This window comes from Dromaius novaehollandiae, chromosome 1 (assembly GCF_036370855.1).
Source record: "Dromaius novaehollandiae isolate bDroNov1 chromosome 1, bDroNov1.hap1, whole genome shotgun sequence".
NCBI lineage: Eukaryota > Metazoa > Chordata > Aves > Casuariiformes > Dromaiidae > Dromaius > Dromaius novaehollandiae.
Genome location: NC_088098.1, coordinates 139,584,934 through 139,598,391, shown reverse-complemented (window position 1 = coordinate 139,598,391; position 13,458 = coordinate 139,584,934). Strand labels below are relative to the sequence as shown.

Sequence of the window (13,458 nt, the reverse complement as noted above, 5' to 3'; positions counted from 1 at the left end):
AGGTCATGGTTCCTGCTTTTACTGGATCTCCTGCAGCATTGCTCATCAACCCAACTAAGCAAGCAGGCATGCAACATTTCTGGAATCCTTTGAGTTTCTCTCTCAGGCTGCTCGGAGATTAAATCACTAGATCTGGAAATTGCTGGAGTTGTTGGAAAAAGTTTGCTGTCTGTCTCAAGTTTTGCTGATCAACTCTTAAATTCAGGAGAAAGTTCTGGCCACCATCCACACTTCAAAGACCAATAATCTCATTGACGGATAGACCAGTCCCACAAATAATTTTGAAGGAAGTGGGGGGGATTAGATTTTAAGAAAGTAAAAGTTAAGATGTTTCCTCTGCTAGTAGCTACAAAAGGCTGTGAAATGCAGAGAACGGTTACTCTAACAAGGCCTCATATCACTTCTGTGAGGTAGGTAATCTTCTGTATTTGAAAACAAAGGAAGCAAAACGTCACTTCTGCTAGCCCTGAGAGTAGAGCTTAAATTTCTAATGACAGACCTAATCCCCCACTTCTCTTCTGAATGCATCTCTCTATCCAACCTGTTTGGTGCTCTGTAACACCTAGGCTTCTTGGAAATGGAAGTGTTTGTTTCTCTCCTTCCTCTTCCTCCAATTCTCTTCCTGTGGTTCATTTAGTCTTCATTAAATACATGCTAGTGAATCTAGTATTTTTCATGTGTGACTTCCTTGAATGTGTAAGAAAGCTAGCAAATCCTAGTCAAAAGTCTCTCATCTTTGTGGCTTTTCTGTTTCTTTTCGCATGTGTGTATTCTGTGTATTAAAGTTAGACTTGGTTTTGTTTGAGAAAAAGGGAAGCTGGGCAGAGATTTTAAGTGTAGTTACTATGGAAAAAATAGTTTTTAAACTATATTGTTGAGTATTTTTCTCAAACTACACTGTCTCTCTCTCTTTGCACACCTTTTTTTCTTTTCTTTTTCTTTTTTTAAACAGGTTGTTTGGTCAGTCAATGATTAGGCATGTTTTAGTAGTTCATTTCCTTCATGAACATCTAATTATTTCCTCACGTTTTTGTTCTACCAGTCTTAAGAGAGAAATGATTTAATTTGGTGTTTTGCAAACATGTCATCCTTGTCAAGTTCCTACGCTGAAATAGCTAAACCTTTTATGAGCAATGAAGGAAGCGCAGATACTGGGGATTACTGTTACTGGGAGTAACAGTACCATTATCTGGCAGTGGATATTCAAAGGTGCTTTTGAGGCTTTGGCTTTTGTATGGCTACATAGCAAACGTTTTGCTATGCATTTGCTGGGTACCTTCTCAGGAAGGAACAAAATTTATTCAAGAGGCTCCCACCTTTTCCCCTAACCTTTAGAAGGACCCTGTGCCTAAATTAACTCTTCCTAATTGAGATCTTACAATGATATGTGTCTGTAGGGTTTTCCATGTTTCTTACAATTGCATAGCCAAATGCAGGCGTGTTCTGAAATGCTAGAATTAAGGTTTGTCATTGTCGTTAGTGTGAAACAGTTCTTATTTATGTGGTTGCATTCTCTTTTTTTAAGAGCCTTCCCTTAATTCAGTGCAGACCTCTGTCATTGGAGGTTTTACAGCACAAGCTAAATTAACAGCTCCTTACCAATAGCAGGAGATCTTGCTCATCTCCCTCCTCCTCTGCACTGCCTTTTACACTCGTCTGATAACAAGGTAAATGGGTTCCACTCACTAACACTGAAAAAAACCCAGATTACTCCTCTCCCCTTTACCCCTTGCTTCTTTGCAGTTTCAGTGAGTTGAATGAGTTTACTTTATAATCAGATGAGTATCAGAACTAGTAGTGCCGTTAATCGATGGAAGTGTGCAATTTAGATATCTGAAGACAACAGGGACCTGTCCAGTTTGATGGTAGCAAGCTGTTAACTGAGCTTTAGTATGAAACTTCAAGATGCAACTGCAGTGTATGGTGTAATTAGAGGTGGGTGATTACTTTGAGTGGAGGGATGGGGAAAATCAAACCATGGGTTTTCAAAACTGTATGCTCAGAGCAGAGGGATGTAGAGGGCAGCATCTGATACATTGGCTAGTCCTTTCTTTTCCTGTCCTGCTGGTTAGGCTGTGGGCTTTTCCACTGTGCTCCCAACCATTCCCTTCTGCTGCTCCAGCTCTGCTGTTTGTCCTTTTTCCCCATGGTTGTCCTTCTGCTCTGTCTATGCCTCCCTGCATCACTTCTTGCTTTCTTCTTCTCCACTTCCTGCACTTTGGTTCCCATGTTCCTCATCCTTTGTATCAGTGTGCCTGCTTCCTTGTTTTTTTCCACAGTATTCAGGTGCTAACAGGGAGTGCATTGGGAACAGAGAACCTAGTCTCAGCTCCAGCAATACAGCAGTCATGGGCAGTGATGGGGCAGCCAGGGCAGCTAAAAAAGTCGTTCTGAAGCTGCTCCGTGCAGCAGGGGCAAGCTCAGTGATGTCCCGGCACACTGGGGTGGGTGGCTTTGCAGCTGGGTAAGGTTCAGAGGACCCAGTGCATGTTCAGCGGAGATTACGCCTGCAAAGAACTGGGCTTCTCTGCTCTTCGCAGAGTTATGTTGAGCATGTGCAAAAATAGTCTCCTCTTCTACTTGCCTGCACCTTGACCAAACTTGAATATATCTCCATGGGGATAGTACAAGGCCTAAAAATTCAGGTCCTGGTATTCTAAGTGGAGGGACTATCTGTGCAACTTCTTCAAGAATTCTCACATGGGAGGAAATATAGTATTTTTTCCCCTCTATTTTATTCTTTTAAATGGCTGAGGTGTTTTAACTGAAACTTCTGACAGAAGTTTAGAATGAGGCACACCCTCAGGAGAGAGAACTTCAGCCAGAGCAATTTCAGTTTAGCAAATTTAGAAGCAATTGAAAAATTGCGTAATGAGGCAATGCCTAATGAAGCATACCAGGCTTCCTAATGAATGGGTGGCACTGCGTTATTACAATGTGTAGATGATGCTACTTTATACTAGACCAGTATATGGATTCCTGCTATTTTTTTATTTGTTGATATGCAACACTTTCAGATAAACAGTTTGAATACTTATTCTGCAATGTACATCTTTTTCAATATAAACAAACACTGCTCTTACCAATGTGGAAAATATGCTCTAGGTCAACCACGAGATGTTGGGCTAGATGCAAGAATTACCAATGAAAGTTTTGTGGCCTGTATTATGTAGGAGGTCAATTAGATGATGACAGTGGTTCCTTCTGACCTGAAAATATGGACCTGGTCAGTTGGGGCCACTTTGTGCTGCAATGGTGGAAGTTAGAGGCTTCCTGCGGCTTCTGACTTGCTCGAAGGCTCAGGGCCATGAAGGAGGGAGCTGAAACTGGCTTTCTGCAGCTCTTACCCTCTCCTTCATAATCCTGGAACTGCTCTTGGATGGTGAATTGAAAGCTATGCACTGCAAATATCTGCTTTTACTAACTGCAAAGGAATGCTTAAATATACAAAAATAAGCAAGTATATAAGATTGCCCCCTAAATACGTTACTCTGTAGTGCAAGGAGCTTTTGGGAGAGCACTATTCAAAGAGAAACTTTGAGACACCTACAACTCCCAGTGGGAATTGTCACTTACAGATAATTATAATACAGACCATAGAAGTCCGTTTCCTGAGTTGTTGTAAATGGAAGCATGTTTTTAACACTCCTTCTTTCTAGCACAAATGTAGGAAGCTGGCAAAGTAGCTAATTTCAGTGCTCAAGAGAAGTTTAAAGCAAAATAATCTAAGGAAACGGAAGCCTCTATTTTTAGCTTTCTCAGTCGTGGGAGATGGGGAGGAAGAAGAAGAGGCCACCTACTGTTGAAGTCTCAATTTGTATGTTACTATGTAAATTTAGTCTGCAATTTGCACTGCTGTCTAGTGAAGAGGTACTTGTTACTTGTGGGTATTCAGCTGTACAACTGAAGATCAGCATAGCTTTGATGACATATGCTGTGTCTGCTTTATCTCTCGTTGGTTGATTTTTCTTTTCTCATTTCAGTTGTTCTGAAATTTTACACTCTAAAAAAATTATATGACTTAGTGCTGTTTTGCTTAATTTGATTTAGTTTATTTACTCTGAAAATGATTTTTTTCTAGCAGATGTAAAGCTTTATTGTTATTAATTTGAGCAGGTTGTCTTAAGATTTTTTTCTAACCTTCAGTAAGTTCCTATTTCCTTATTGTTATTCATTAAGAGTACATTATTTGCCTGTAATTCTCAGGATTTTTCACAATTTTTTTTTTTATTCTTGTATTAGCAGAAGAGTGACAGCGAAGTTATGAGTAATTCCTTATCTTACTTACTTGAAAGTACCGTATTGGTCTAGCTCGAAACTTAACTATAATATATTGCATAACTACCGGCAACAGTTGAAGTTGTAAAGTTTGAAGCTATTACTTCTAGCTCTTGAAAAACTTCAGATGAGCATATAACTGTGAGACTGTCCTTTTAAAGTAATGTATCCTAAAGACACATGACTGGGGAATGCAGCATGTTAGTTTGCAAGGTCAGCATTAAAGAGGACTGTAGGAGATTTTGAGGGATGTATATGTGGGGAATGTTAATAATATTGTCATAATTAAATATTTGGAAAATAAGGACTAAGTTTTCCTAAAAGCTGGAAAAATGCTGTCTGACTTGGAGTTTGGAAGGAGTTGTAAACAGGTCTTAAAGTGCTGAGATTTTAAGTGCATGTTTTACAGAATTCCACCCCCCAGCTTGTATTAACATGTATTTGTAGCTTACTTTTATTTAGATTCGTGACTGTAGGTTGAGATTGTTGAGAATAAAAAAGTTTAGAAATTATATAAACTAACATGCCATAAAGTGTAAATAATTGGGCAGTTACATATGTAATTTTAGAGTAAAGGCAAAGAGCAGCTGTGAGGAAAAAAATGTATCAAGGCTGCAAATCATTGCAAAAACATTGGGTTTTTTCCCCTTGGATAAATAATTACATAGTTACTGGGCTTTACTACAGTAAATGATTTTGCTTAGCGAGGGGTTTGTTCCACTGGTATAAAAGAAGCAAAGATTTTAGGGAGATGTAGTTTCTGTTGTTAGTTCTCCTGATATTTTTGGAAAAAAAGAACATACATATTTGAGCAGAATTTCCCCTGGTGGGGATACTTTTAGTATTTTTAAGATAAACATGAACAATTTCTGTTAAAATGTGATTTACTGGAATTTTTAAGTAAGGTGGAGAAAACTGAGGATGTCTGTATGTGTATATAGACTATTCATTAGTGGCTTGTCAGTCGCCGCTTGTAGGCAGTTGAAATTTATGCCTGTGTCTACTTGACTAAGGGTCTCTAGCTCCTGGAAGACTGGAAAAAACTTCAGTACTGAGGTGACTGGCGTAGATCACTGCTTGCAAGAAGAAGTCTGAAACCAAAAGCATCAAAGATCCCGTCAACAGATTTCCACTTCTGTCACTTGGACCTATGTTGAGCTTAGGAGCTCTTCATACAAGTTATTGAAACCGGGCCCTCGGATCGTGTGCCTGTTGCATTAGATGCCCTCACTCACGTGCATCTACATATAAAGTACTGCTTTATTAAGGTAATTCAAAAACTCAAGAAGCAGTCTGGGAAGGTCCACCTTCGGGATGCCGTAGGTGATGCTGCGGGGTTTGTGCAGGGGCTGTCGGGGTGCCTTGTTGTGCTCTCGCTGATGACATGTCCCATCCTGGAGACATGGCCTGGGTAGGAGGGTGCCCGCAGAGGCGTGGGGCCAGGCCTGTGCCACAGGGCTACGCTGTGGCCTTTCGCCTGGCACCAGCTCTCTGCTGCATGGGCAGGGTCGATGTGTGACAGTGCAGTAGCGTGTTGGGGGCGTTATGCAGTAGTGGCATAGGAGTCCATAAAACTTACAGGAATCTGATAGCTGAACATGTTTGAGCAATGCCATATGTGGCACTTTTAGGAAATGTAGAACAACATCATTTTCCAACAGGTTGGAGGAGGAAGCAAGCTCTGGTCTCAAAGTTTAAATGAGAAACTCTGAGCTGGAATTTCAAATGTTACCTGGTCCTGTTAAATTTTCTGGGTGTGAGACATTTGCTTGCTGTTTTACTTAACAATTTGTTTTTAATAGGATGTATGTGAAGTCATGGTATGCATATTCTTTTGGCACTTATCTACACATCACTTTGTTCTGAGACTTGAAAAGAATAGTCTCTTGAATATATATTTTTCCAACCATTGTTTTAAACTCAGTCCAGTTGCATTTACTTTTTCCTCCCATTGTTAGCCACTTTCTGCTTTTATTTCTCTAGAAACTGTTTCTGGCAACTTTTAAATTGTCTCTTCTCTTTTAAAAATTTCATTGTGAGTAATATTGGTGGAAATACTTTCACGAAACTAATTTCTGTAAAGTTTAACTGATTGAATATACTCTGGAATAAGTTTTTGCAGAATTGGGGCTTAAACGTATTTTAAAACATCAGATTACTTAAGTTTTCATTCATAATCATGCCGAGCTTTCTTGTGTGCATAGATGTGGCAAATACCTGTTTCTAATCTTATTAAGCTTAAATTCACCTCTGGGAGAACTCTAGGAATTAACTATAGTCTGTAACATATTCTTAAATTTTTCTTGTCCCAGACTGCAGAAGTGTGAGATCCCCTTAGCATGATCCTAGCTGTTGTGTTTTCTGACATGATGGACTTTCTCCATGTACAGAAAGGGTTTTCTTCAATTAACAGCCAGAGGTAAACCACATGAGGATGTGTTTGTGTGTGTAGCTCAGGGTTCTACTGTAGAGCTCTGTGCGTCTTCAACTACTCACGTTTCCGTCGGCCCAAAGATACTCCGTTAACCGAAGATACTCGGTTTTGCTGACTGAGATTTGTCTAAAGTGATTTTAAGCTCTAATCTGTTCACAGAAGTCTTTTGCAGTGCTTTACGTATTGAAGACTTTTAAGCCTGATCTCTGTCCTTCGCCATTTTAGTGGTACGTGGACAAATCAGCAAAACGTATTTTTTTTGATCTGTCTGGTTGGTAAAGAAGAACAATAACTTTGAAGGAGAAAGAAGAGGCTTTCTGCACTGCAGAGGAAACAACGGCAAGCGTGCAGAAGCTTCAACTATAAGTGATACGTAGCACATTTTGGAAAAAATCACTGCCATACTGTTTGTGGTAATCACACAGAGTTCAAAATTTTGAAGAAAAGTTCAGTTTCTTAAGGTCAGATTTAAGGGTAAATGACTAGTGAGCAAGCACTGGCATAATCTTTTTGGATATAGGACAGAGGAGCTTGGTGAGAGTGCACAGTAGATTGGGAGGCAGTTTTGAAGACTTTTCCCTTTTGCTTCTGTATTACTTTAGAGATGAGCAAGATACCTTAAGAAACTAGAAATTGAAGGTTTTGATTTAGACTTATCTTTAGATTTAGATTTTTTTAAAATTATTTGAATTATAGGTAATATTTAGCATTTGTCCAAAGAGCGAGTTTTGAATCTCTGATTTAATTTCTCAGAAATGCACTTATAGCTAAGAATACCTAAGTGACCCATCTGTCAGTTTGATAACAGTAAGTATCTTGATTGCATATACCGAAAGCCATGTGGTCAGAGGTTTCTCTCAGTGTATAAATCCTTGTGGCGGTCTCATAAATATGCAGAGATTGTGAGTAACAAAGACAGATTCGTTAGGACTGGCAAAAGAAAGGTTGTAAATGTCTTACATGTAGTTGCTTTTAACTAAAAAAAGTATTCAATAAAAAGTTCCATTTTGATATCAGTCAGTAGAAAAATGGTCTCCTAACTCCCCCCATATTACTGTTTCGTCTGCAGCATATTGTCCACTCTCCGCCTCCTTATGGTTTATTGCCAGCAAGCATATGTAATTTCTGTCTTTCTGTTTTCTTCTCCGAGATACGAAGTCACCTGCTGCCCAGCCTGCCTGCCTTCAGCCAACCCCTCCGGCTACTGCCCTTGCCCTGCTGCTTATCTTAGATGCTGGCTGGCTGCTTTGGGCAGTTGCCTGTAACTTCAGGCTATCTCTGTGCATGCACAAACATAACATGAGTTAAAGTGCTCATGGACAGACTTACTTAATAAAAAAGGGAGTGGGGGAGGGAGGCATTTATCCTGTATAAAAGTAACAAATAGTAGAAACAAAAGCATTTTTTTTCCCTAACAGCACTGACCTTTAATCTGGCTATGATTTTTGAAGGGGAATTGCAGCTGTATTGATGAAATGCTGATCTATTTTTTTTTTTTTCAGCAAAAATTTGTCATATGTGTGTCCTGAATTTGGATTTGAATTGTAGCTGCTGTTAAGAAATGGATACTTGCTTGGAAAACTTGACTACTTTTTTGATTTGTGAGACATATTTCAGGAGTTCCAGTCCAGCCAAATATGTTAGATGAGAGAGCTGCACTCAGAAAGCAAAGGTTTTTTTAATGGTTCAGTATGCTAAAGCAGTATTTCTTAGCATCTTTGTGTTTTGGAGATATGATTAAGGATACTAACAGAAGTGTATTATTTCTCTGTTGTTGCTTGTTATTAAATATTTATTGTTTCTTTAATATTGAACAGAAAGTAGATTAGAGAGAGTCCTCAGATACATCTCTTATAATTCACGAATAACATCATGTAGATGTTTGAAATAGGAAGTATGAAATTCTGTTACTTCCAAGTTAAAGATTATATAGATTTCCTCTTGTTCATATAGGTAGCTACCTCTGCATCACAGAATCTAACAGTTCACGGTTTTCATGGGCACCCGTCCTATTTACTGTTAAATAAAATAGCAGAGAATGCAGTAGGTATGACAAATACATATCACATAATATGTGATGATACCCTGCCCATCAGAAAACAATGAAATAAAAAAATGAAAGGGACTGCCTAGCATGAATAAGTGACGTGTCTTTTTTTTTTTTTTTATGACAAGTTAATTAATTCAAAGTAGTACGTAACTCGGGACATCATGATCTGAAATGCTTTAGGAAACAAAACCATTCCATTTGGTTTTTTGATGGCAGAATAAAGTACTCAGGCACTCCGTTCAGTGCGTTGAACTTTTATAACATTATTTCCGTTTTTCCTCAATGTTGTTCTTCAGCACAAAATCAAAAAAGAGGTAGATATCTGATTGAATTTGTATTTTTTTCCTGTATTTTTGCAATACGAAATAAACCAGTGATGATAACAGCATGAGATCCTGATCCTGAAAGCTGATCTTTGCAGTTAAACTGCTTGTTTTGCACTTACTGCCGTAGATCTAATGAATGAAAGTAAGAGTCTTTTCCTGAGGATCACCTCTGAGAGGTGGTGCATAGGGGTGTATGTGCGGGGGGTGCGTGAAACTTCTTGATTCTGCAGCATTGTTCCATGAAGACGCGGATGGTGGTAAAAACAAGGCCACTTACGGGATTCAGGCTGGGGGGCAGGATGACTAATGAAGCATCTATACTTTAACTAGCTCCTGAAGCACTGTGACTTAGGGAATAGATTCATTACTGTAGTTGTCATTACTAATGTCACTACTAATGTTGTAGTCATTACTAATGCTATTTTGTGCCTCTTGTTCCGTACATTGATGTGTTCTATATTGGCTTATGTCACTGTAAAGTCATTTAATCAAATATACTGATTTGACATTTGGTACACTGTATTTCATGTGCTTGTTTGCTGTTGTTTTTGAAACACTGTGTGTGACTGCAAAATATAGTGCGGTCTCAAAAGGACTGCCCTTTAGAAGAGCTGGGACTGTTGTTTCTTCACTGTAAGGTAATATTGTATTTCTAGGGGAAACATGTCCCAGTGATGAATTTGAATATGTTACCCTCTTCTGGTCTTTGTCTTAAGCACAAAATCTCTTTTGTGGAAGTTCCCATGCAGCCATATGTGTTGCAGATTTATTTTAATGAAGGATTGTGTAGATGCTCACAGAGTTATTCTATTCAGAACTGGAGGCTAAATTATATGGAATGGGAAGATGTATCATTTGAATTTAGAAAAAAAGTAATAAGGTATTTTTAGCTTGAAAATACACTTTTTTTGTAAGCTTGATTGTACTTTTGACTAAGCAGTCAGTGTATAATTTGCAGAACTGTATTTTTAAATCCAGTTTGTGTTTTGGATGTGTTACTTGATCTAAAATATTTTTGAAGAGTGAAGGCCATTAGACAGGAGGGACAATGAGGAAAAACTAGTATGTTCCAGAGTGCTGTAATATGGGGTTCAGAGTTTGTTGTGACACTGTTACAGACTGTATATACCTTGGCTGGTATGTGCTACCCCATTCTACCGTTGTGCTGATATAATTTGGTAAATGGCTATTTTTTGGAACTGTTGAGAAAGCACATGGCTTCAAGACCAGTGGAGCGTGTACCCAAGTTGCTACTCTCTTGCTAGGAGGCAGGGGCTTTTGTTCTCCCTTTGGACAAGTGTGTTGGGAGGAGCTGGGGGGGGGGGGCGGCGGTGTTCAGGCTGCAGGAAGGATGCAGCTGAACAGTTGAGGGGCCGCAGGCTTTCTGTCTTCAGAGAAGTTCTTGCAGGCCCGGGAGTGTACTGCTAAGGTGCTGGAGCTGCAAAGGTGAAGGGAGTCAGTGAGGTGCCTTCAAGAACGGAATGCAGCTTTTAAATACAAAGCAAAACAACAACAACAAAAAACCCCAAATAAACCCAAAAAACTCCTAGCTGTAAACAGCTTTTCTTGTGAATGTCGCTTGTGAAACAACAAAATAAATTGTCTTCCATTCCTTTTCAGAATTATTTGTTGTGGGAAGGGGCGAAATAAGAGCTAAAATACTAGACGAGGGGGTAAGTTAACATTTAGGATAACAGCTGTAGTTTAAGTGCATGTTTGAAAGATGGTAAGAAAAAAATGTCTGGCAAAAAGCCTTTAAATGTGTGCCTGATTCCTCCTTTTGCCTTCTCTTTTTCCTGTCTCGTGACTCTTCAGCAGCATGCTCAGCATAGTACTTTACTTTGAACAGACTATTGCTAGATCTATCAGAAAGTGTAATTATTTACCAGTATTACTGTTATTTGTTTTTAAATTGTATGGTCTGTTTCAGATCTGTAGCATAAATTAATACAGTTTCCTAGCCTGTAATTCACATATGTCAGGCAAAAACATTTGTCAGGCAGCCCGCTAGACTGCTGATCGAACTGAGATCAGACTAATGGAATCCTTCTTCTGGTTGTTTGTTGAGAAGTGTCTTTTATTAGACGTGTTCTGCCTTTGCTGTTGTTCCTCTCCAAAATTAGGAACGAAACTAAAAGCACTGTTGACAGTTGCTGTTCTTCCATCTTTCCCTCTATCTCCCATACAAATTGCTGCTTTTCTTCAGAACCTGCTGGCTCATTTTCATACTCTGTAAGCAAGCTGTAGTAGCCCTTGTGGTTAATACTCTCCTCTTAATCCTGGGCCGCTTCAGAAGATAAGGTGTGACACTGGATGTAATTTAATCATCCTAGATATTGTCTAAGATGTGACAGCTGGTTTTCTGCAGAGTTTCTACTTTGGAAACACCTTGTTTTTCTGTTCAAGATCTTGCAAAAACAGCCTCTATTTGTCATAATTTAGTTTCTCCTGGGGGATTTTTTTGCTCAGTTAGCCCTCGAGATTTCAAGCACCCAGGGCCCTTTGATGTGGCAGAGGGACAAGGGAGGAGTGAAGATCTTATTTAATATTTTTTGGTGCCTTGCGTTGTTAGCGATCTAGTTCAGTTTTAGAAAATACATGACAAAGAAATTGCCACCTCACACTAGCAGCCAGACTGCATTTTGGAGAGTCGGAGAGCTGAAGCATGTCCCTTTCTGAATTCAGAAGTGTTTTCTTATCATTTAAAGGTTGAGCTTTTCTATGTTTTTGGAGTTAAAATTAGATTTTATTAACAAAGATTGTTGAAGCTGAGAACAGTTTTGCAGTAATTTATCTAAAATGGTATGTAGTAATCTCCTTTTGCCCTCTTCTCCCCTTCCCACCTGCTCCCCACCATGAACTGATGCCTTCAAGAAATTTGTATAACTGTTTTATATTCAGAAAGGTCTGGGAATATATGTTACCTGCAGGAAAGCCTCCTGGGTATTGGTAACGAATTAAAGGTATGAAATAAGTAAAGAGGCAGAGGAGAAAAATTATCTCTTATTCAGTCAAACTGTTACACTCTACTGTTTGTTTTTATTTTGTAGTTTGATACTTGATAAAGAAAATATTAATAAAACTAGTTTTTCAGAAATATTTGTTTTACTGCAGTGAATACCAGACTTCCACTTCTTTTTAATGAAAACATTTAATTTGGGTAGGGCTAGAGGTGACAGATCCAAAAAGCATGGCAGAGTTCAAAGATTTTTTTTCTCAGCTTAGTTTACAGAATTTTCGTTATAGAAGCTTTCTGTGGGTTTTGGTATTTGTTTTTGAAGGTTTTCAAAGTCACAAAAGAATGGGTGTCTAATGAATGGAGAATATTGTTGTTTTTGGAGAGGACAGATGTTTAAAAGGTAATGAAGAATCAGCTAACCAATTAATCCGAAGTTATGGTAGGCACTTGGATATATGCAAAAATGGCCACCTTGGACAACTGTCACGTACACGGGGGCTGTAGGTCCAGTGGCCACAACCAGTTGATGTTAAAAACCGGTCCCCCAGGAATTCTGTTTGTAGTTACACGTGCAGAATCCTCTTCTGAATGCCTAACATATCATGTGGGGAACCGAAGAAGATCCCTGGTGACAGAGAAAATGCTGTTTTTATTTCTTTACTACTGCGAATAGATGGGAGAAAAGTTCAGGGCAGCCTTGTTTAGCTTTTTATGTAATAAAAGATGGCAGTATTTTGATTCTGTTCTGGCCTGTCTTTATTTTAATGCTCTGAGATGTTTTCACAGATGTACTTGTACCTGGTGCAATTCCTTATATAGAAGTAGAAAAAAAGAGCTGTCCTATTTTAAAGAGTTGAAGCTAATTAAAAAAAAATAGAGGGGAAAGTGGTACTTCCAGGAGATACTTAATTTCAGTAGTCTAGTGCTGTAGTTTGTGGCTGACCTCCAATATCCATATCTGCATCTGCAGTTACAACTTGTTCTTTATTATTCTGGAAACCTCTAGTTTCCCTAGCTGGACAAAAAAAAAAATACTGTGTTCAGAGTTGTGCCGGTTAAACAAGAAATGTAATTTTTCAATCGACTTAGTTAAACCAGTGCAAAACGCAGGGAGAAACTTTTAATTCTGATTTTAAGCTGTGCTTATTTTGACTTAACGGATCTTCATTCAACCGAGCTAAGCTACGTAGATGTAAATATGACTAAACTGAGAGCCTTCAGTGCAATCTTATGCTCTGTCTGAAAGAAATCCAAATTGGAGCAACATTGAATATAGTTTAAAATGAGTGGCATGAAGTAAATAGTCTGATTGTCTGAAAGAAAACTTTTTATATGTTCTTTTTCTGTCAAGGTTTGCTTTAAAACCATTAATTATATACTGTTCACGTGTGCTTTATAACATCAGAATGAA

At 38.7% G+C, this 13,458-nt stretch overlaps 1 protein-coding gene across 7 annotated transcripts in view; it reads left to right on the top strand.

Moving 5' to 3' along the window:
• The window catches only part of WWC3 (WWC family member 3), a 106,135-nt gene that overhangs the window by 22,940 nt on the left and 69,737 nt on the right, over positions 1–13,458 (top strand). The window contains exon 1 of one of the 7 annotated variants that reach the window (XM_064500468.1): positions 313–410. The exons of the other annotated variants lie outside the window; for them this stretch is intronic. Coding sequence (XP_064356538.1) covers positions 328–410 — 83 coding nt within the window. The 5' untranslated portion in view covers positions 313–327. Of the gene's footprint in view, positions 1–312; positions 411–13,458 lie in introns of those variants that run through there. 7 annotated transcript variants of the gene reach the window in all.